Below are 21,762 nucleotides of genomic sequence, written 5' to 3'. Positions count from 1 at the left end.
AAAAAAAAAAAAAAAAAAAAAAAAAAAAAACGATGTATATATTCAGAAAAAAATATCAGAAAAATACCAAAAAAATCAAGTATTTCTCAATTCCATCATCTCTTGTTCCAAAAATAAAAAGAGATTTGTCAATGTAAATAAGAGTCATGTAAATAGTCATTTTGTTGTTTTATTATAATAAGCAAGGAAGGGTGTATGCCATTGATGTACAACGCGAGAAATTGTGAAATACCTCCAACTCATTCACAATTCTCGTAAAGTCCGGACAGCTAGCTAGATTTCGACCTCAGTTCTTAGCCTGAGAAACTATCTCTTGGTGATTAGTAGTCATGACTTCAGATCTTTCTTTACACATGTGTAGATACACTTTACACTCTTATCACATGTCCTTATTTGTTATCAGTGCTAGGATTGTGCTTCGATAGCTAGATTGACATCTCCATTTTGCTGTGAGCTTAACTGTTTTGCACATGTCACGTTTGATGGAATATGAGCTTATATTTTGTCCTTAGGTTTTGTAGGCACACCTCTGGTAAACCTTCACGAGACTTCAACTCGTCCACTAGGGACACTTAGTGGTTTAAAAGGCTTAGTGCATACGCTAAATGCATTCGAGAGACCAGCGACAGTGGTATAGTTAGGATTTCCTTAGTTTTGTTTTACTTGAGGACAAGTAAAATTCAGGTTTGGGGGTATTTGATGAGTGCCAAATATTGTATATATTTATCCCTTTTTGTTGGCATTTTAACTCATCTTTTATGCGTTAATTCTACATTTTATCCCACATTCTGTATTTTCATTGTTTTCAAGAATAAATATTTTTATTAATTAATTTTGTATTTTTAGGTAATAAATAAAATTTGGATGAGTTGCAGAGCGAAAAAGAGCAGAAAAGTAGTGGAAGCCAAAAGGAACCACTCAAGGATGCCGCGAAAAATGTTGCGCATAAGACCAAATGGCTAGGAATGGGCTTAAGGAGGAAGAAATTTGTCTAAAAGAAGAAATGGGCTAAGAATTGTCTAAGCCCAAACTCTAACCTAAGCTCAAGACCAAGCCCAACGCTCGCTCGAGTTCTTAGCCATCAGATCAACCCACATATGCATCCAATGGTCGCTTCAACACCGGTACATCAAGCTGGAAGGTCCTACTTCACACCACAACACCTAGTTCTAATCTGAACCATTGGTTTAGATGTATTTTGCATCTAACGGTCGCTCAAGACATGCTCTCATCTCACCGTTGGATCCACCTATCATCTTCACATCCAACGCATTTCCTCGCAAATCATCCTCCCTTGCTACACCCGCTCAACACCCTAGTGACCTAACCCTATACCCTAAAACTATCGACCAAATCGTTTTCTCCTCCTTCTTTCTTCTTCTTTCTCCCGACCTTCGTCTGCAACTCCATCATCATCCCTGCCACCACCTGCTCTGCCTATACCGCCATCACCACCACCTACTCTGCCACCACCAAACCACCAACTCCACCGAACATCACCATCACTTACCCCTTCCTTCTAGCTACTTATTCCATCAATCCCTCACGTTTCTTTCTTGAAACCCTAGGCGTGAGAAATTGGTGAATTAGGTAAGCCTAGAGAGAAATTGGAAGCATGGGAATTACGCAAGGGAAGCAGAGAAGACATGGGTCGATGCTAATTGAAGAGAAATCGCATCAAAGAAGGTAAAATTCGAAACCCTAATTTCTCTGACAAATTAGGTATTTGGGAAATTGTCCCCAATTTTCAATTGAAAAAGCATGGAGAAGAACAGAGATGATATGGGTATAGCCGAATTAGGTGAATTAGGTGAGAAATCCCAATTATTTTAATGTTTGATTTTAGGAAAATTTGGTATGAACCCTAAACTGAAATTGGGTATAAATATGAGTGTGGGTATGTTGTAAAAGGTATGCCTGGGTTAGCCAGAGCTCAACCTTAGAAGCCTGGACTAGCCAGTGCTCTCTATTGTTAGTTTCAATTACAATTTCAGTTTTTAGCATAATTTCAAGTTCAGTAGAACTAAATTATATTTGTTCACAATGTTTGCTATGTTCTAATTACTCTTGCTAGGGTGTAGATGAAACCCTTAGTCATATGTTGAGAAAATTTCTGTTCAATTTAATGTTCTTATGATGTTCACTGTTGTAGGATAATTACTAGCTAAAGCATTCAAATGCACTTGTGATGAGTTGTACTGTGAAAAGACAGTTCATGCTAGGAGTGAATTAGATAACATAGCTAGAATTATTATCCATTTTATCCTGTTAGGGATGATAGTTAACTAAATTGATCAAATGAACCTGTGATAGGCTGTACTGTAAGAAGACAGTTTATGCTAGGGGTGAGTTAGTGAGAATGGTTGGCATATTATCCATTTTATCCTTCCCTGGAAAGGAACAAGAACATAAGTTGAATAGGTATTGCCTTAGCTTAGGATTATTGGGTGGATTCAAATGCCCTAGTGCTTTTAGTTACTGTCACTAGAGAAATTTAGGAAAACAACAATAGCTCCCTCCTTGTCCCTGTGGACTTCCCCTTATTTGCTCACTCACTACCTTAGACCCTGTATACTTGCAGGTTTAGGTTAAACATAGTTTTAGGACATATTCCTTTTGCTACCAGCTGTCGAGTTTCGAACTCAGATCACTGGTATCATCACCCAATAACTTTACCACTGTACTATAGTGATACCGGGGACTTTAGGCTGTATAACCCGTTTCGTAGGGGGGTTCTGAATAGTTTTTACTGTCCTATACTTGGACTTGCATCCGACCAGATCTTAGGTTAAGTGTACTTTCCACGTCTTCTTCTTCCCACTCTTTCTATTCTTTCTCTGTTAAAAAAAGAATTACTCAGTATTTTTTTGCTATGAAGAACGGCAAGGTAACTTTGCTTATCCTTTTCTCTTTGGTATTCTAAGCTATGGGTTTGATTCTTTTCTCTTTGGTGTTCTAAGCTATGGGTTTGATTCTTAAAATTTATACCAATCCAATTCGGATTTAATCGCCTGTATGGGTCATCGGAGTATTAATAAAAATCGAAACTTTGGTGTTTCAGACCAGGCGCATCAAGGATTGTCGAATACTCACGAGTCACGCCTAAGGTGTCGAATTGCAGTCAGGCGATTCCAGGTTGGTTTTTTCAGTTGTTTTAGTTTATACAGCTTCAATCACCAGTGTATGATCAAGTATCTTCTTAAAATTGAATTTCATAGATAGCTCTGCGGATTTTGTACAATCACTCTCTTGGAAACATATACACCAATTCACCTAATTCAAGTTAGGTTGATTTAATTTTGCTTTCGAATTAACCTGAGGAACTCTGTCGAGGCGAGGCGCCTAACCTATAAAATCGAGCGCCTCGCCTTTGACAAGATAGTTTTTTTACTCTTTTACTCAACAATTGACTTTGTTTTTTCTTTCTTCTATGTTCAGGGTTTCAGAGTTATAAAGCTTGACTGCATAAAACCAAACAAGTTCCTTCTTATTGAAAATTTAAATATTGATACATAAAAGCTCTAAAGTTTTGAGTCCGGCGTCATCTTCTGGACTGGAGTTTCAATATTATCATCATCATCCTTTCATACATAACACGATACCTATAATGTCATCTTCATGTGCTGTTCTTCAGCAAGTCCGTCATGGTCTCATGCGTAGCGCATTACGCAAAGTTTCTTCCTCTGTATTACAACTCATCGGACCCCCCTGAAATCTATAAAATCTCCAACCCACCATCACCACCACTGCCACCACCATCGTGGAGTGGTAACCCATTATTTGACTTCTACTACCATGTAGTTCCTGGCACGAAACCTAGAACTGTGGTTTGAAGATTAGAATTAGCTTGGGAAAATGATCCGTTGATAGCTTTGAAGTTGATATGCAATTCAAGGGGTGTTAGAGGGACTGGAAAATCAGATAAAACAAGTTTTTATGCTGCTGCATTATGGCTTCACAAGCATCACCCTAAAACCCTGGCTTGTAATGTCAGGACATTTGCTGAATTTGGTTACTTCAAAGACCTGCCTGAGATTCTTCATCAGATAATAACAAAGGAAGGCTATGAGGAGGAGGGGCCACTGCCGCAGCCCAAATCACAGTTCACACCAAAGCTTGAGACCAGGGAAGAAATGATGGTTAGGAGACGAAAAATACCTGCAGAAATAAGGATTCAAAATAATATGAGAAGACTTCAGATAGTGCAAAAAAATGCGCGTAAACAGAGAATTGAAGCAAGAATCAAGAAAGCAGTGAGAGCAATCGAGATATACAACGGGGATGAGAATTATAGATTCTTACACGACCGAATCTCTGAAGTTTTTGCTGAGTGTTTAGTTTCGGATTTGCAAAATCTGAATTCCGGTAATATTCTTAAGATTAGTTTTGCTTCAAAGTGGTGTCCATCTCTAGACTTATCGTATGATCAATCAACTCTTTTGTGTGAAAGTATTGCCAGAAGAATTTTCCCTCGTGAATTATTTCCCGAGTACGAAAAGATTGATGAAGCTCATTACAGATTCAGAATCCGCGATCGTCTGAGGAAAGAAGTCCTTGTCCCCCTTCGTAGTGCATTGAAATTACCTGAACTTTACATGAGTTCAAACAACTGGTCAATGTTGCCTTACAACCAAGTCCTTGACGTTGCAGAACTTCAGTGGAGGCGAATGGTGGAAGATTTGTTGAAAATTAGCAAACTAAAAGATTCTCTTGCAATGTGGGGCGGCACAGCAAGTGGAAGAGCAAAGAATGTCTCCACCGCTCTTAGTTTGTTAGTATCAGAGATGGGTCAGGGACCATGGAAAGGAAAGCTTATGAATTTCTGGAAAACACCTGCACTGGAGAAGATTGAAGGCGACAATTTGAGGTACAAGGAGTATTTTATTAAAGAAGAAATATGTAGAAGTGTTGCTACAGATTTCCAAAAAGTTTTCGACATAATATTGCAAGTAGCCGCTGATGAGAAGTTGAAGGAAGATGAAATGATAAAGAGACTTTATGTGTTCACTAAAATGGAGTTTAAGTATGCTTCTCATAAGGTCATTAGATACCGTCTTAAAGATGACGGTGAGGTATTGGAACAAGTTAACGGCGATTGGGAGACGGACTACCAGGAGATACAGAAGAAATTTAGAAAGAGAGGATTCTCAAACGTGCCTGAAATTGTGTTCTGGAACTTGCAACATCCTGTTGCAACTGTAGTGAAGGGTGGATACACGGGTGTGACACTAGTCAGTGGCTTTTCTTACGAGTTGCTGAAATTATTTGTTGAAGGGGATGTTAATGATATAAATCCGCTGGATTCGATGGAAAGAGCAATCTCGGGAAAGGAATACGACAAACTCATGGTAGTTGATTGAAAATCTGGATTCTCTCGGAGCTGTCTGTTATTTCTAAGCAGCAATTTCTTCTGTTTTAATTTTACAGTTCAAGTTCATCTATATCTTAATCTTCAGTAATTTTCCTTCTCAAACAAACTTCTTTGTGTCGTTCTGACGAAGTCAACAACGTCATCTGTTGCTGTAAATTTTTTTGGTTTGGTTCGGATTCAGATTTGATTAGAAACGATAAATGGTTCATGGTTCTTCATCAAATCACAACAAGTTTGTTCTTCTCAGATCCAATTCTGTTGATACTACAACATTGGTATAATCTCTTGTCAATTTTTAATTCCAATTTACATTTTTCGAATCCTTCAAATCTGTCTTCTACAATCGGTCCATGGAAACATCGTGAGAAACCTTTTATTCATTAATTAAATTGATTTACTGACTCCATCAATCAACTTCAATCTCAGTTCATCTTCATTTTATTTAAATTCCAGATCATTTTCACTTGTAAAATTCAAATTCATCTCCAAATTTTTGTTAGTCAATTTTACTTATGCATCTGCTAATTGGTATTAGTTAGATGCTATTTCTACCTACTGATGATGAATATTGATTGTTACTACACTAATTACGTGTTTGCTTCTACTAATTGGTATTACACAATTGTCAAGTTTCACATTCAAGGCATACCGATGCCGGTCAAGAAAGCTAAAGAAGGGATCCAAATTAGTGCATAACAATTGGTTGAGAAAATATTTCAAAGAAAGCTAAAGGAATTTGTTGATGCTTGAATGGGTATGTCATATTTGACATCTGAGCAACATGAAGTAAGTATCACCTTGTCCTAACATAGTTTCAGTATATTTATGCTATGTTGATCCATTGTGCATTACTGTCATTTTCCATGAGAAGGTTTATTGTAATGGTACGATAAGGTTCATTCCACACAAGAAACCCAAGAACTAGAACACAAACAAAAAGCGCCATGAATCGTTTCTTAAAATATTTTCCATGCTTACGGAATTAAGAATGATGAAAATCCAGAATAATTCAAATGAAATGAAAACAATGACAAAATAAGCTTCTTTTTGTACATTCGTGCACTAAGTAAAATGTAAGTCTATAAAATGTGACTGAAGTTGATGATCGAACAAAAAAATAATCAAAAAAAGGAAAGAAAAACATATTTTTGGTGGGACAAAGAAATAGTCACATACCTTATACCGCATTGTGCAGTTGAATGCATGTAGATGGTTTCGATGAAAGTCCTAGTCAATTAATAGTTGAGGAGTTACTGTAGAAATGTGGTACCTAGATTGAGCTAGTTCCATCTATGTTTTTAAAAGTGTAATGAATTAATTCTCTTGAGTGTTTCCACTGATTCTAAAGTTTTAAGATTAATTAATAAAAAAATGAAAAAAATGATCATCTATATTATATTTTCATTTTCTTTGTAAAGTTATTGTCATGTAAAAACTATTAAAGCAAAGTATGGGTAAGGAGGTAGAGGAAGAACATCTGAAATATGTCTATGAACTTCTCTTGTTTGATTAATTAATTTAGAAATTCCTTAATTTAGTACCCTTAAATATCTAAGCCACAGTTAGTGGACAAAAGACATTTTAGGATTGTACAACATATACAAACCAAGAGGAGTTAATTTTTTTTTTTTTGCAATGATACTATGTAATATTAGAAATGCAATGAATGATTTTTATCTAGCGGTGCATGGCTTGCAGAATTGCCGATTTAGCTTGACACGGTCTATTGGCAGTCAAGTTACCATCCTTCTATATCCTGTAATACAAGTGTACATATTGGTGAACCTGTAATACAAGTGCACATATTAGTGCACCTGTAATATAGTGATTTAGAGGAGGATATGAAGTGGTTTTGGCTGAGAAGAACAAAGAACGTTGTAGCTTGAGCATTTGGTATGATTGGGTTCGAATTTGTGTTGGATTTGGATTGCATTCTTGAGCTGAAAATCAGTCAAAAGAAGTTGTTGCAATTGTTTGTGTGGATATTTTCCATTATTCTGATGGTTGTATTGGATAGATCGTGACGGGCTTCGGCAATTGATAAGAACGGAAGAGTTGGATGCAGATATGTTTAGAAAATATGGTGAGTTCTTGCCAAGAAATCAGTGAAGGAGGTAGTTTTAGGTTGTTGGTTTGCTATGGAATTGCTGATCTTTTTTACAAGAATTGGAACTGGTTTTGAAGGAAACGCAATGAGGGAACAACTGCTGTATATTGCTGATTTTTTTGGGTTAACCTTGGCTCGAGCTAATGGAGGAGTATACGTTGGTCAGGTATTTGTTGTTAGAAGCGAAGAAGGGAAATAATTTGGCATAAATTACAGGTAAAACTTCTGTAAAACACAATTCTTAATGTGTACGTATTGGTACACCTATAATATTAGTGTACATTGTTGTACGCACGTGACATAAATTACAAGTGAACTGTATCCAAGGAGTACCAACTATTTACATATCAATCGGTGACAGTAGAGTGAACTGTTGCCAAGGAGTAGTGGTCGTGTTTGAAGATATATGTGATTTAGAAGTTGAAGACTGTCAAAGAATGACAAAAAAGAGTTGTAAGACTTTATGTTAGGGTCTGAAGTAGGCTTGTTATTTTGAACAATGTTTTTGATGTGGTTTTAGTTGAAAAGATCAAAGAAGAAAATGGCTCGACTGTGTTGTGTTATCGATTTGAATTGATGGTAAAGCATTAGTATTGTGTGATTCCCCAACGGACCACACACGATACTGAACCCTGCCTTTGCGTTCCTCAGTCCATTCATGTGACATGTGCAACTCTAAAACTAATCAAGTAAGGTACACAAGAAATTTCCTATACTAATCAATTCTTTGGTGATATGAAAGTTGCTGTGTGGATATTATTAGATTAATAAGATGTAATTTATCTAGTTTTTGTCAAGTTTTAACTTGCCAACTTTGAAATTCTTAGTTGGTTACTTGAATACGCCTAATGTGTATTTTCCTAGTTGTTGTGTGGTAGCTACTTATCCGGTGTATTTTCTTGTACACCAGTTGTATGTGCACCTATTTTTGTGTTTGGTATACGAGGTGTATATGCTTGTACACCGGTTATATGATGTGGTCTTATCGATTGTGCTCTGAAACAACTTTTGGTTGATAGCACTACCGCTGGATATGCGTTGGATGGTGTTGAAGGGACACAATGGATGTTTAACCTTACGGCATGAATTGTAATTTAGGCATGAGTAGTAACATTACTGTATCCTAGTGTTGGCATTACAATTCGTTCTCAATAGAATTAAAGTGCGCCACTAGCATTATAGCCCATGTTACCAATTAAAATAGCATAAATTCTTAATTTATGTATTTAATAGATATCTAGTTTACTGAATTTTATCTTAAGGTCAACTTAGTCAGACTCAGATTGTCACTAATATCAACTGTAATACCTAAAGTGTTCTTTCATTTAATGTGCGCATAGTTATACACATTTTGATTGTTTATGTATACATAATTGTACACCTTTTTATCGAAAATGTGTACAAAGTTATACACCTATTGATTATGTAGGAAAGGCATCTGATTTCATTTTTCTGAATTTTGGTGAAGCGATGTGCTGGCAACCTCCTACCCAAGAATTGATTTGCTAGGAGTCTACATGGAAATGAATGGATTCTTCACCTCATCTGTATGAGGTAAACTCTGTTTTACTTGTTTGTATTACTAAATTCAGCTGAATATGGTGTCATTTCACATTGGGGGCATCTGATGATGTTTGTTCTAAGGTTTGTTGATTTCTGTCTATTCGGTTGAATCATTTAGGACTGAAACCATACCTGTAACAATCAATGTTCTTTTTACTTTTTTAAGAATTTGAATATTTCTTACATGATTTTGTTTCCAAATGTGATGTTCAGGATTTTAATCTGGGCGACAATTATTGCATCTAGGGATTGGTAAAGAGAAAGCTGCAGGCATTACTCAAGATGTGCAACAGGCGACATGGAAAATCATTGATGTAAGTGAATTTTTCTTTTTTTTTTCTTTTTTTTTTGTATGTAGTTGTGCACATGTGAGAAAATGACACATATTTGGTTATGGAGATTCTTAATGTGTGCATAATTGTACACCTGTTAATCGTTAACGTGCACATAATCGTACTCATGTTGATCGTTAATGTGCATGTATGTGTACTCATGTTGATCGTTAATGTGCATATAATTGTACACCTGTTGATTGTTAATTCGGTAACTAAAATTTGGTATAATCTGTTTTCCTGGGAGTTCTGCAGTGAGGAAGATAATCTTAACGTTCTTTGAATGGTTATTTATATTTCAGGTGTAGGTATGTCGAATTTACTCTTTCGATTTGACTGAGATTAAGTTCAATCTCGAAACCAAGTTGTTACATGGGCTACTAGGAGTTTGAAAATTGAAGTTAAAATAAGCAAACCTCAGATTTGGGACACTTTTGGTTAGGAAAGATTAGTTTTTTTTTTATCTTTCACTGTATGGAAATGTTTTGGTTATTTATCAAAAGAGTGATAAATAATTGTAATTATGTAATTAAGTTAATGATATCAGAAGTAGCAGCTTATTACAAAACTTATTAGTAGGAAAGAAATGTTGCAGCACTATGTGCACATTCTAATATACTCCCTGATTAGATTACACAATATCACATTTGTTTTTGTTATCTAGTAGACTCCCTGATTATATTACACAGTGTCACATTTAATCCCATTTGAATTAGAAGAAATTGCACATGATACTAGCATTTGAATGCCCAAATGTTAATTTAGGATGTTGGGACACAACAAGGTATACTTCATTGTCTAGGTTTTTGTATACGTGTACAAAGTTGTATATCATTACCATGTCTCATTGATGTACGACCTGTTTTATGGGTATTTCTTAGTTGGTTTTTGTAGATGTTTACATAGTTGTACACCATTGTCCCGTCTCATTGATATACAACCTGTTTTTATCTCTATGGATATTGTATTTTCTATGTTTTTCTAGATGTCTACATAGTCGTACACCATTGTCCTGTCTCATTGATATACTTGCATGTTGTAACGTTTATGGATGTTGGATTTTCTATGTTTTTGTAGATGTGTACATAGTTGTACACCATTGTCCCATCTTCTGGATATACGGCATGGATGTTGGATTTTGTAGTTTTTTTTATAGATGTGTACATTGTTGTATACCATTGTCCCGTTCTCTTATGTGGTTGTTTATGCAAGGTTAATCACTTCTTTTTCAAGCTGCGAATTCTTATGTTTTATTGTTTTGTCCTTGATACAGGTTAACTGCTAAACCAACCTCTACAAATCCGGCTATTAATCAACTAGAGCTTGGCGTGGTTGATAGTTTTGTCAGTCTGTGTAGACTAAAGTGGCTGTTGGCTACAAAGGATGTTGGATTTTTGCAGATGTGTGCATAGTTATACATTAGTGTAACTTAAAAAATTTAAAAAATGGGAATTATATAGTCATAGGGGTACTCTTTTTGTAGTTCTCGGAAAGAGCTTTCCGAATATATAAAGTTTGCGAATTTTGGACAAACGGTTCAAAAGATAAATTGTTTTTTAATTTTTTTTTTATGTTAATTAAAATTGCTGACATCATAAGTCACTGTGGACTAAACTGTAAATATTTGGACTAAATTGTAAATGATAAGGGTTATTAGTGTACTTTTCCATATTTTGGACTAATTTGTACCTAGTTGACTCGTGCTGGACTAAACCGTGCTTTTGGACTGACTTTTGGACTAAACCATATTTTTCCCTAGTAAAAACTAGTAAGAACCCCCCGCAGAATGGGTTATACACCCTAATAGCGCGTTCGGATACCAGAAGCATAAGTCGGAAGCAAATATATCTTGCTTCACAAAAAAGTCGACTTTTGTCGTTCTGAAATTTTACACCCAAACTAACTTCTTGCTTTTTAGAAGTCAAAATGTTATTTTTGGATGTGTATCCAATCCCAAAGGCCAAATTCTGTAGACGATAAAAGTAGAAACTAATGTTATGGCCCTGACCTAATTACTCATTGGTCCTTTTTTCCCCCTCTTTGGCCCTAATATTTACTGTCTTATGGTGAACGATCAAACATCAAAATCCACATAAAGTATGGAAGAAAAGGCAGCATGTGCTACACACCTCCACCTCCCCCATCTCTGACTCTAACACTCCAAACGACCTGATTTGAACTCAGTGTCTAAAATGCTTCCAAAACCTCTGTACCTATAGAACTTACACTGCATAAATTTTGGAAATTGTAGCTGGACTAGAAATGGCAGTAAACTGGGGTGTTACTAACATAAAAGTGGTTCCTGATCCTCTACTGCAATTCAAGCATTTAGAAGTGGCAAGATTTCATGGGTGCTGCATGCAAGATGTAAAGGAAATGAGTATATTGAAATAATTTTAGATCACAGATGGCTGAAGTTCTTCGCTGATGCTATATGGCTGAGATGGTACGAAACAATTATACATACATAAAGTACAGCTTTTTATTATACAGTGACTACGCAGCAAGCAGCGGGCGCGAAAAGTTCAAAGCAAAGCAGATCACTAAAAGCTTTGTACACTAATGGCATCAAAGAAGGAAATGTCACCTTATTTTACAACTCTATATTGGTAAGACACGAAATATTCTGTATAATTTTGATGCATGAATGATGACTATTGATGTCAACGAAATCACTAGCACTAGCATCACTAGTTCATAACGGAAAAAAAAAAAATCTAAGAAGAAGGTTATATTTTAATCCAGAAAAAAATGGACAATATCAGGTAGTGCACTAACGGGACAACATCAACGTGAATTGAAGGATAGCAACGTGAATTAAACTGAATTTGTCGTGACAATGCTATTGGAGATTGTTCATAATAGTTTGGAGAAGTATCTAGACGCCCAGCTCAAACCAAATGATTTCAAAGAAATGAGAGGGGCACCTTGATAATTCTTCACAGAAGTGACCAAACTGCAATCATAACCTCCTGCGGGGTTGGAGTATGGACTGATCCGGTCATTCCCGAGCTGATTTGTAGAAGAACCCAAAAGGCAATCTTCTATTTGGAAACTCAAACCAAGTATCCAGATGTATACAACACACTTCTATACCAGTTTAGCTATACTCAGTGACCGAAACTGAGGTTTCTTCTATTACTCACAAGTTCAAGCAGATTGAATTTCCTCCAACAGTTCAACGGCAGCTAATTCAATCTGCTTGAACTTGTGAGTAATTATAAAATTTCAGTTTTGGAGATTGAATTTCAGAGCTCTAAGTTAAACAATAATCAAAAATAATAATCTGGCGTATAAATTGATTGACCCATTACAACTAGTTTTAATTTCCGAACAAAAAGTGACAAAGATGCAGTTACTCAAGGACTCCTCTTTCGTCTTAAAATTAATTAAAATAAAAAAAAAGAAATTTTTTTTATCAAGTAATCAACTGAAGTCTTACTGTTTTGAGGATGGAAGACTCCTGGTGGTGATCAGATGAGTTCAGTTTAGATGAAGGTGGTGGACTGGTTGTAGTTGTAGTATGAAGAGGGTTCCAGAGAAACGAGCAAAGACTGATGGAAGGTTAAAAAATGTTTTCTTACGGTGAAGCTTTTAACGGCTAGTTCAAAGGTGTGAAGCACCGTCACGCCAGTATTGGCGTCGTGTCCGCATCATACACAGAACATATTGGGGCACAGACACGAAACATGTGTAGAGATTTTATCCTCCATTTTAGTAGTTGGGTAATTTAGTAAAACGGTTATTAGTATAATTAGTGTGAAACCCGTGCTACGCGCCGGGTATGATGGGAATCGGTTCCTAATTGGTGAGGCGGGGCTTCGCCCCGCACCCGTTCCAGAAGGGACTCCAGTTAACAATTTGATTTTAATATAGTCGACACTAAAGAAATGATATTAACTTAAAATAGCTAGATAGCTCTAAAAGTGCCAAGCATATGAAGTGCTTCCCGTCGAAGATGATGTAATTAAGGAAATGCATTGATATATACTAACTTCGTTTCTGGAAAAGAGATACTTTCACTTTTTCATTTTAGCCTAAAAAAGGCCAAATTGAAAAAGTGAAAGTTACACATTTCCAGAAACGGAGGGAGTATTTATATAGAAATCATGTACTTGTATTAAGAATCAATCAACCAATTCAAATGCTCCTTCATGCTCCAACTCCCTGTTAAACGATAAATCACACTCATTATATAATTGTATCAATATACGATATTAGAAATACCTAAAAAAATTATAATAATAAAAATAGATTGTGAATTATTTATAATGAAAAGCATATGAAGTGCTTCCCGTCGAAGATTATGTAATTAAGGTAACACACTGATATATCTTTCTTTAGCAATCATGTACTTACGTTAAGATTCAAGTGGCCAACTTAACTGCTTTTCCAGGCTCCAACTGTTAGAGCACTGCTCGGTTGAACCCACTAGCGTTGGTATGTCAAGTTAGTTGTCAATTTTAGTTGCCAAAATGCATTCTTGATTTAGCATACTAAAGACAGTTTCAGACTAGATTAGGTCTAAGAATTTGAATCGAAGCTATCCTTAAAGGATGAAGATTGAAGACTATAAGAAGACATCAACATGTACTTCATCAACAAAGGTATGTGATTGATTTCTTTTGGATTCTTGTTCAATTCTACCTTTCTAATCTATCAAGATATATGCTCACTACATGAAACAATTCCGATGACGGTAAATGTACATTTATGTATATATACGTGAGGTTATTTGATTTATGACCTTGGTGATAATAACCTTTATCCCTATAAAGGATCTCATGTTATAGTCAATGATCTTGCGAATCCAATAAGCCAAGAATCACTCAATTTCGAGTTATAACGATAAAGTTATGAGTGATTTAAGTTCATTAGTAGGAAACATTCCTTGGGCTTTGGAGTGGTCCGCGAACTTGGGTCCAATACGTGACTAAAAGGAAACATTTCTTCTAATATAAAACCATTCAAGAGTTGTTGATCATAAACCCTAGGTTTTGATAGATTTTAGTTTCCGGTCGTATAGCAACACTTGTTAGTCGAAATCGGAGACTAGAAAGAAAAAATTCTTTTGAGGCATTCGTAAAAATCCTTGAGAAGTTTTAAACAAGATATCTCTAGATTTATTCTAGTTGTTCTTGTGATAGATTTATTAGAGTTTTTTTAACTTGGAAATTGATCTTTGGAATCACCCAAGTTTACTTACGAAAATCAGGTTCACAGACTCCTTGTATGTACGCATACTGATTGTAAGTTAAAACCCTAATCTACAAGTTTGTTTTCATATTACTTTTACCTAGTAATTGTTTTTATCAAAATAAACACAATATTTCCAAAACCTCGATTCACATCTAAAGGGAAATCAAACTGGTGTTTTGTGCAAACAAAATATCAAATCGTATCGATCGTTGTGGTGTATCTTCTAAAGAGAACTTTGGGTTCTGCTAGAAGATTTGTGTGAAGAGTTCCTAAAGAGAATCGGTATTCTGCTAGGAGTTCTACAACTGCTGAAGAAGGTATTACATCTAGTCCGAATAGGTAGTAGGAAATTGGTGTAACAGCTTATTATCAGTATGTGTTTATTCAGGACTAGGTCCCGGAGTTTTTCCTGCATTTGCGGTTTCCTCGTTAACAAAATCTGGTGTCTGTGTTATTTCTTTTCTGCATTATATTTTATTTATATAATTGAAATAATACAGGTCGTACGTTAATCAATCATAGTTGTTAAATCCGACCTTGTTTGTTGGATAAGACTTGATTGATCTTGAACAATTGATTTTGTTATTTTCACATTGTTAGACCAGTCTGGACTAACCCTATTTCAAGTGGACACTATGTTGAAATATTCCTTTAGTGATTGTTTCTTAAAGAGGTTTATACACGGTGGATATTGAATAGGTTGTGATTAAAAAAAAAGACTTTGTTTCAAGACCTTCACACTAAAATCAGGTTTACAGACTTGTTTCTGTTTAACTTTGATGTGTTGAAATAGAGATATTAAAGTCTTTGATATGTTTTACTCTAGATTGAGTTTGACTGTCTAGTTGATTCTCTAGAAAATATATTGGAGTTTGTCTATTCAGATTGCCAAACGAAATATTGGGTGGTGTTGTTAGATCCCCGCTTTTTCAATTGGTATCAGAACAGGCAAACACGCTAAGACCTCATAAGTCGGTGATTGTAGCAATCTGATTCTATAAACAGAGGTGTTATCTCTATAAACGTACTACCAGCCTTCGATAACACTAATTACTTATGGTGGAAAATTGCTATGCGAGCTTTTCTTCAAGCACGTGATTTTCAATCATGGGTATATATAGTTAATGGATATGATGCTCCCGTTGTGGCAGTTGGAGATGTAAACGTTCCCAAGAACATTGGTGAATACAGTCATGCCGAGATACTTGCTGCAAAGCAAAACTCCGACGGTTTGAATGTTATCATCCGTGCCATTACCCCAGATCTTCAGAACCACGTGACTACGTGCAATAAGTCTAAAGATGCTTGGGATATCTTAGAAATCTTATTCGAAGGGAATGCCGCAGATAAAGAAGTAAGGCTTCAAAATCTAGCTTCTGACTGGGAAAACCTTCGCATGTCTGATGATGAAACATTTGATGAGTTTAATCACAAAGTGTCTGAAATTGTTAATGCATCTTTTGCATTGGGTAAGACTATTCCTGAAAAGGACATTGTGATGAAAATTCTCAGATCGCTGCAATCTAGATACGATTCTAAGAAATATGCCATTGAAGAAGAAAACGATCTTTCAACACTCTCTAGAAATACTCTTGTTGGAAAGTTAAAGATCTTTGATAATGAACACGCTAGAAAATAAGTGATTTCTCTTAAAGCTGCAAACAATTCTGAATCCTCTAAGGATAAATCTGGTCCGCTAGATACTAAGGATGTTACTCCTCGACAATTAGAAAATTCTTGAGAGACAAGAAAAAGAGTTTTTCTAAAGGTGCAACATCTCCTAATGATGATGTACAATGCTATAATTGTCGAGGTTTCGGGCACTTGTCTGCAGTATGTCCTAGCTGGAGACATAGACAATCGGCATATGCAACAGATTTGCCTACTCTTGATGATGGACCTGAATATGATAATCCTCAAGAGCTCATAGGCGAGGTTGCATTAGCTTATGGAAAAATTCTTTCTGATACTGATTCTGATTCTGACGAAGAAGTGTTCCATGATGATCCAGTAGCTAATAATCTTCTTAAAGAAAGTCATCGGAAACTCTCGGAGGCTGAAAGCACCATATTCAGTAAGAAAGTTAAATATGACAGATTTCGTAGTCGGAATAAATACTTGCAAGACCAACTTGATTCTATTGGTGCAAGAGATTATCTCAACGAAATACGAAAGCTTAAATAATAAATTTTTGAAGGTCGAGATCGAGAAGTTACTCTTCAAGCAAACCTAGATAACTTGGAGAATATTGAGATGAACTTGTTATTTGATTCGGAACAAGAAGATCTCAAAGTTCAATATGAATCATCCAAGAATGATCTAGTTACTGCACTTGAAAAGGTCAAAAGGTTGGAAGAAGAAAACTCGAGGTTAAAAGAGAATTTGTCTAGAAATAGCAGCTCAGACAAATTAACCTCAATATTGGGAGCATGTAGAATTCATCGTGATACACGAGGATTGGGCTATGAAGGAATAGACGCTCCTAGTATTTGCAAAGAGGTAAAATTTGTCAAAGCTAAATATTCTTCTCAACCAAAACCTTCCACAGTTGACAAAAGTAAAGTATCCCTACCAACTACGGATGGCGAAAAGAAGAAATCCTGCCAATCTCCAAAGCAAGCACATACACATTCAGGTAATACTAAACATATTTTTTTCCATTATACTAAAATTGTTTTTATTGTGGAAAACCAGGTCACTTGCAAAGGAATTGCAGATTTCTTAAACGAGATAAAACCAGATATGATTCTGTTATGATGACAAGATCTGATGTTCCAAACTGGAGAAAAACTGAGTCTCATAATATCAGTTCTTTCAGTATTCCCCCAAAGAAGTTTCACAATTATATTGGGGAGAAAAATAAATACGTTGCTCCAAAAGCTACTCAGAAATGGGTACCAAAGAAGACCAATAAAGCAACAAGTTCTATTAAGAAGGATCTCCCAGACAAGAGTTTGACAAGGGATAACATCTTAAAAAGGTATGAAACATTTATTGAAAGTTTCAAGGAAGTTTTTAAATTCCTAGAGTTCATGCATGATTTTGTTTCGAATACCTGTAGTGAGCAAGATTTTGCTCACCTCAACACAACCTGATTGTGTTGAAAGTGCATCCTCGCCAAGAAGCCCTAATAAATGCGGTGAGGATTGCAAAAGAATTGGGGCGCACATATTAAGTTGGGAAATTTCTGAATATGTGGAACAGTTTATTGTTTCGAGCTGAGTTTAAATCGCTTATATATTCCTCGAAACATGTGTTAGTAAGCTTTCGCTTCAATCAAGTTTATCTTCACCTAGTGACGAAAGTCATAAAAAGTTTCAATCACTTTGAGAATTTCTCTGACGTGAATCGGTCTGTGAATAACGGATACATAGCGTCCTCTGAGAATGTCTCAATGATTGAAATGAGAGTTTATATTACGTAACCATGTGTTCCTTGAACCGAAGTTTTCTAACTTTGTTGATCAAGAGAAATCGGAAGGATTGTGGAATTGGCTTGCCAAGTCCGCAGACTCAGTCCGCGAAGTGTCGGAAGTTATCGACCGAGAATATCTGCTGGATTTTCCAAAAACTCGTTTGTGTGCTAAGTCCACGAACCTAGTCCGCGAACTAGCGGAATTTCTCTTTCCGATAATTTCTGCTGAGTTTGGAAAACTCAACCGGTTTACTTAAGTCCGCGAACTTGTTTGTGAACTTAAGAGGTTATGATCTAAAGATGTTCTCTGAACATGAAACATTAAATTACTAAGGAATGCTTTATGCAAACCGTGGCTATAATGTTCATGAGCCGATTCAAATCGAATCGAATCATCTTTGTTTCAATTGTGTCTTGTGTAGTTACATAAGATCTCATAGCAATTGAACAACTATTTAACTAGTTCATTTGAGTCAATTGAACTAGTTATGGTGAAGAAAAATATGGTTTATATGAAAGTGGTCATATGGCTAGATACCACATGTATGAGTCTTAATTACCTAACTTGGTTTGTGACTGAAATTCTTAAATTTAACAAGTTAGAAGAAATTATCAAAGCCATGGATGTTGGTTTTTATTGTCAAAGAAACTTTTTCATACTCTTATGGTAACCATTCTTGGTGTAAATCCTTGTGGAAAAGTTTATTCTTCCTTCTAAGTATTTCAAGTCTTGTTTATACAAGTTTGTATGTTAGAAAAGATGATCACATACTGTGTATTGTTACCATGAGATAGTTCTAAACTTTTTAGTAACATGATCTCATGAGAGACTTTCAATGATTGGTTCTTAAATCATATATCCTTGTAGGATTTCTAAGATACATTATAAATCCTTCTCCCTGGAGTAAGGTCTCTCTTGTTGTTCTTTCGGGAATGACATCAAATGGGGGAGAGTTCTTTTGAACTTGTGCTTAATGGTAATATCTTGCAGGGTGTGCGGCTGTGGAATTTTATAGGGGTTATCTTGTATCTTAAAACTCCTTGATGAATGCATTTAGCTTCGGCTTTATGATTGCATCTAAATTAAGTTGGTATGTATTTTTCTTTTAGTCTATGAAATTTCTCTTGTGGAAATTTCATTATGATCCCGTTCTTTTCCCTTTCCCAATTTTATTGACAAAAGGGGGAGAAATAATGTAGTTCACACTACAAATACATATGATTTTCGGATCATTGTGTAAGGGGGAGTGGTTTCCATGATCGATATGGAGTATTGACTAAGGGGGAGTGATACATATCACCATAGTATTATTGTCAAAGTTGTGATACAATGAAACTTTGATGCTGTGTAATAATACTATGATGGATCTTCAACAAGTACAAGATGAACACATGAAAGAGTTGAAGAACCAAGGAAATCAAGATTGTCGTTTTTACTTTTAACAAGTGCAAGCCATATGTAAAATGGTTTTTTCACTAAAATTGACAAAGGGGGAGATTGTTAGAGCACTGTTCGGTTGAACCCACTAGCGTTGGTATGTCAAGTTAGTTGTCAATTTTAGTTGCCAAAGCATTCTTGATTTAGCATACTAAAGTTAGTTTCGGACTAGATTAGGTCTAAGAAGTTGAATCGAAGCTATCCTTAAAGGATGAAGATTGAAGACTACAAGAAGACATCAACAAGTACTTCATCAACAAAGGTATGTGATTGATTTCTTTTGGATTCTTGTTCAATTCTACCTTTCTAATCTATCAAGATATATGCTCACTACATGGAACAATTACGATGACGGTAGATGTACATTTATGTATATATACTTGAGGTTATTTGATTTATGACCTTGGTGATAATAATCTTTATCCCTATAAAAGATCTCATGTTATAGTGAATGATCTTGCGAATCCAATGAGCCAAGAATCACTCAATTCCGAGATATAACGATAAAGTTATGAATGATTTAAGTTCATTAGTAAGAAACATTCCATGGGCTTTGGATTGGTCTGCGAACTTGGGCCGAATACGTGACTAAAATGGATTTTTGGTCAAGTTGGTGATGTTTCCTTATCTAGGAAAGTTAGTTATTGATCCAAACACTTTTGATTACCATATTAAAGTGTTTGTGATTCCTGCCTAAGTTAAAATGTGATTTATTCACATAAATATAATTTTTGCTAAATAAGTTATTTATTTAATTATTTTGGCAAGAGTTTTATCTTAGGAAAGACTCCCATATTTAGGACAGTCTTGTAAAAGGAAAATAGCTTTGCTTTGCTTAGCTTCCAAGCTATTGTTCATTATAAATAAGGAGTTCGCGAGTTTACACGTTTTTCATCTGTTTGGAAAATTGGCGTAAGCTCTGCAGGTTGTTTTCCACGTCTTCCGTTCTTCGTGAACGAGAGTGAGATAAAAGTCTTTGTATTAGGCATCACAAAGCCAAGTTGGATTTAATCTTCGTGATTGATCATACAACTTGTAATCTAGTTTTTCATCTCTTGTCTATTCTAAGGTTTTCTCTTCCGATATAAAACCATTCAAGAGTTGTTGATCATAAACCCTAGGTTATGATAGATTTCAGTTTCCGATCGTATATCAACACTTGTTAGTCGAAATCGGAGACTAGAAAGAAAAACTTCTTTGAGGCATCTCGTAAAAATCCTTGAGAAGTTTTAAACAAGATATCTCTAGATTTATTCTAGTTTTTCTTGTGGTAGATTTATTAGGGTTTTCTTAACTTGGAAATTGATCTTTGGAATCACCCAAGTGTACTTACGGAAATCAGGTTCACGGACTCCTTGTGTGTACGCATACTGATTGTAAGCTAAAACCCTAATCTACAAGTTTGTTTTCATATTACTTTTACCTAGTAATTGTTTTTATCAAAATAAACACAAGATTTCCAAAACCTAGATTCACATCTAAGGGGAAATCAAACTGGTGTTTTGTGCAAACAAAATATCAAATCGTATCGATCGTTGTGGTGTATCTTCTAAAGAGAACTTTGGGTTCTTCTAGAAGATTTGTGTGAAGAGTTCCTAAAGAGAATCGGTATTCTGCTAGGAGTTCTACAAGTGCTGAAGAAGGTATTACATCTAGTCCTAATAGGTAGTAGGAAATTGGTGTAACAACTTATTATCAGTGTGTGTTTATTCTGGACTATGTCCCGGGGTTTTTCTGCATTTGCGGTTTCCTCGTTATAAAAATCTGGTGTCTGTGTTATTTCTTTTCCGCATTATATTTTATTTATATAACTGAAATAATACAGGTCGTACGTTAATCAATCATAGTTGTTAAATCCGACCTTGTTTGTTGGATAAGACTTGATTGATCTTGAACAATTGATTTTGTTATTTTCACATTTTTAGACCACTCTGGACTAACCCTATTTCAAGTGGACACTGTGTTGAAATATTCCTTTAGTGATTGTTGCTTAAAGAGGTTTATACACTGTGGATATTGAATAGGTTGTGATTAAAACAAAAGACTTTGTTTCAAGAGCTTCACTCTTTGATTGTGTTGAAATAGAGATATTAAACTCTTTGATATACTTTACTCTAGATTGAGTTTGACTGTTTAGTTGATTCTCTAGAAAGTATATTGGAGTTTGTCTATTCAGATTGCCAAACGAAATATTGGGTGGTGTTGTTAGCCCCCCGCTTTTTCACCAACTCCCTGTAATTAAGTGAAAAATCCCACTCATATAGTTGTATCAATATATGGTAACAGAGACACTATAAAAAACACAATATTAATATAAAACAGATTGCCAACTCTAAAT

At 35.5% G+C, this 21,762-nt stretch overlaps 1 protein-coding gene across 3 annotated transcripts in view; it reads left to right on the top strand.

Moving 5' to 3' along the window:
• The window catches only part of LOC113280963, a 7,530-nt gene extending 1,933 nt beyond the window's left edge, over window positions 1-5,597 (top strand). Inside the window, exons 1-3 of one of the 3 annotated variants that reach the window (XM_026529575.1) lie at window positions 1,395-1,686; window positions 3,062-3,135; window positions 3,439-5,597. In XM_026529575.1, coding sequence (XP_026385360.1) covers window positions 4,134-5,360 — 1,227 coding nt within the window. In that variant the 5' untranslated portion in view covers window positions 1,395-1,686; window positions 3,062-3,135; window positions 3,439-4,133 and the 3' untranslated portion in view covers window positions 5,361-5,597. Of the gene's footprint in view, window positions 1-1,394; window positions 1,687-2,845; window positions 2,888-3,061; window positions 3,136-3,438 lie in introns of those variants that run through there. The other 2 variants (XM_026529576.1, XM_026529574.1) reach the window with 2 other exon arrangements.
• The last annotated feature ends 16,165 nt before the right edge of the window (window positions 5,598-21,762 follow it).

The sequence above is a fragment of the Papaver somniferum genome, chromosome 5 (assembly GCF_003573695.1).
Source record: "Papaver somniferum cultivar HN1 chromosome 5, ASM357369v1, whole genome shotgun sequence".
In the NCBI taxonomy this organism is placed as follows: domain Eukaryota; kingdom Viridiplantae; phylum Streptophyta; class Magnoliopsida; order Ranunculales; family Papaveraceae; genus Papaver; species Papaver somniferum.
Note: the sequence above shows the minus strand (reverse complement) of the source record. Positions and strands in the feature narration are given on the sequence as shown.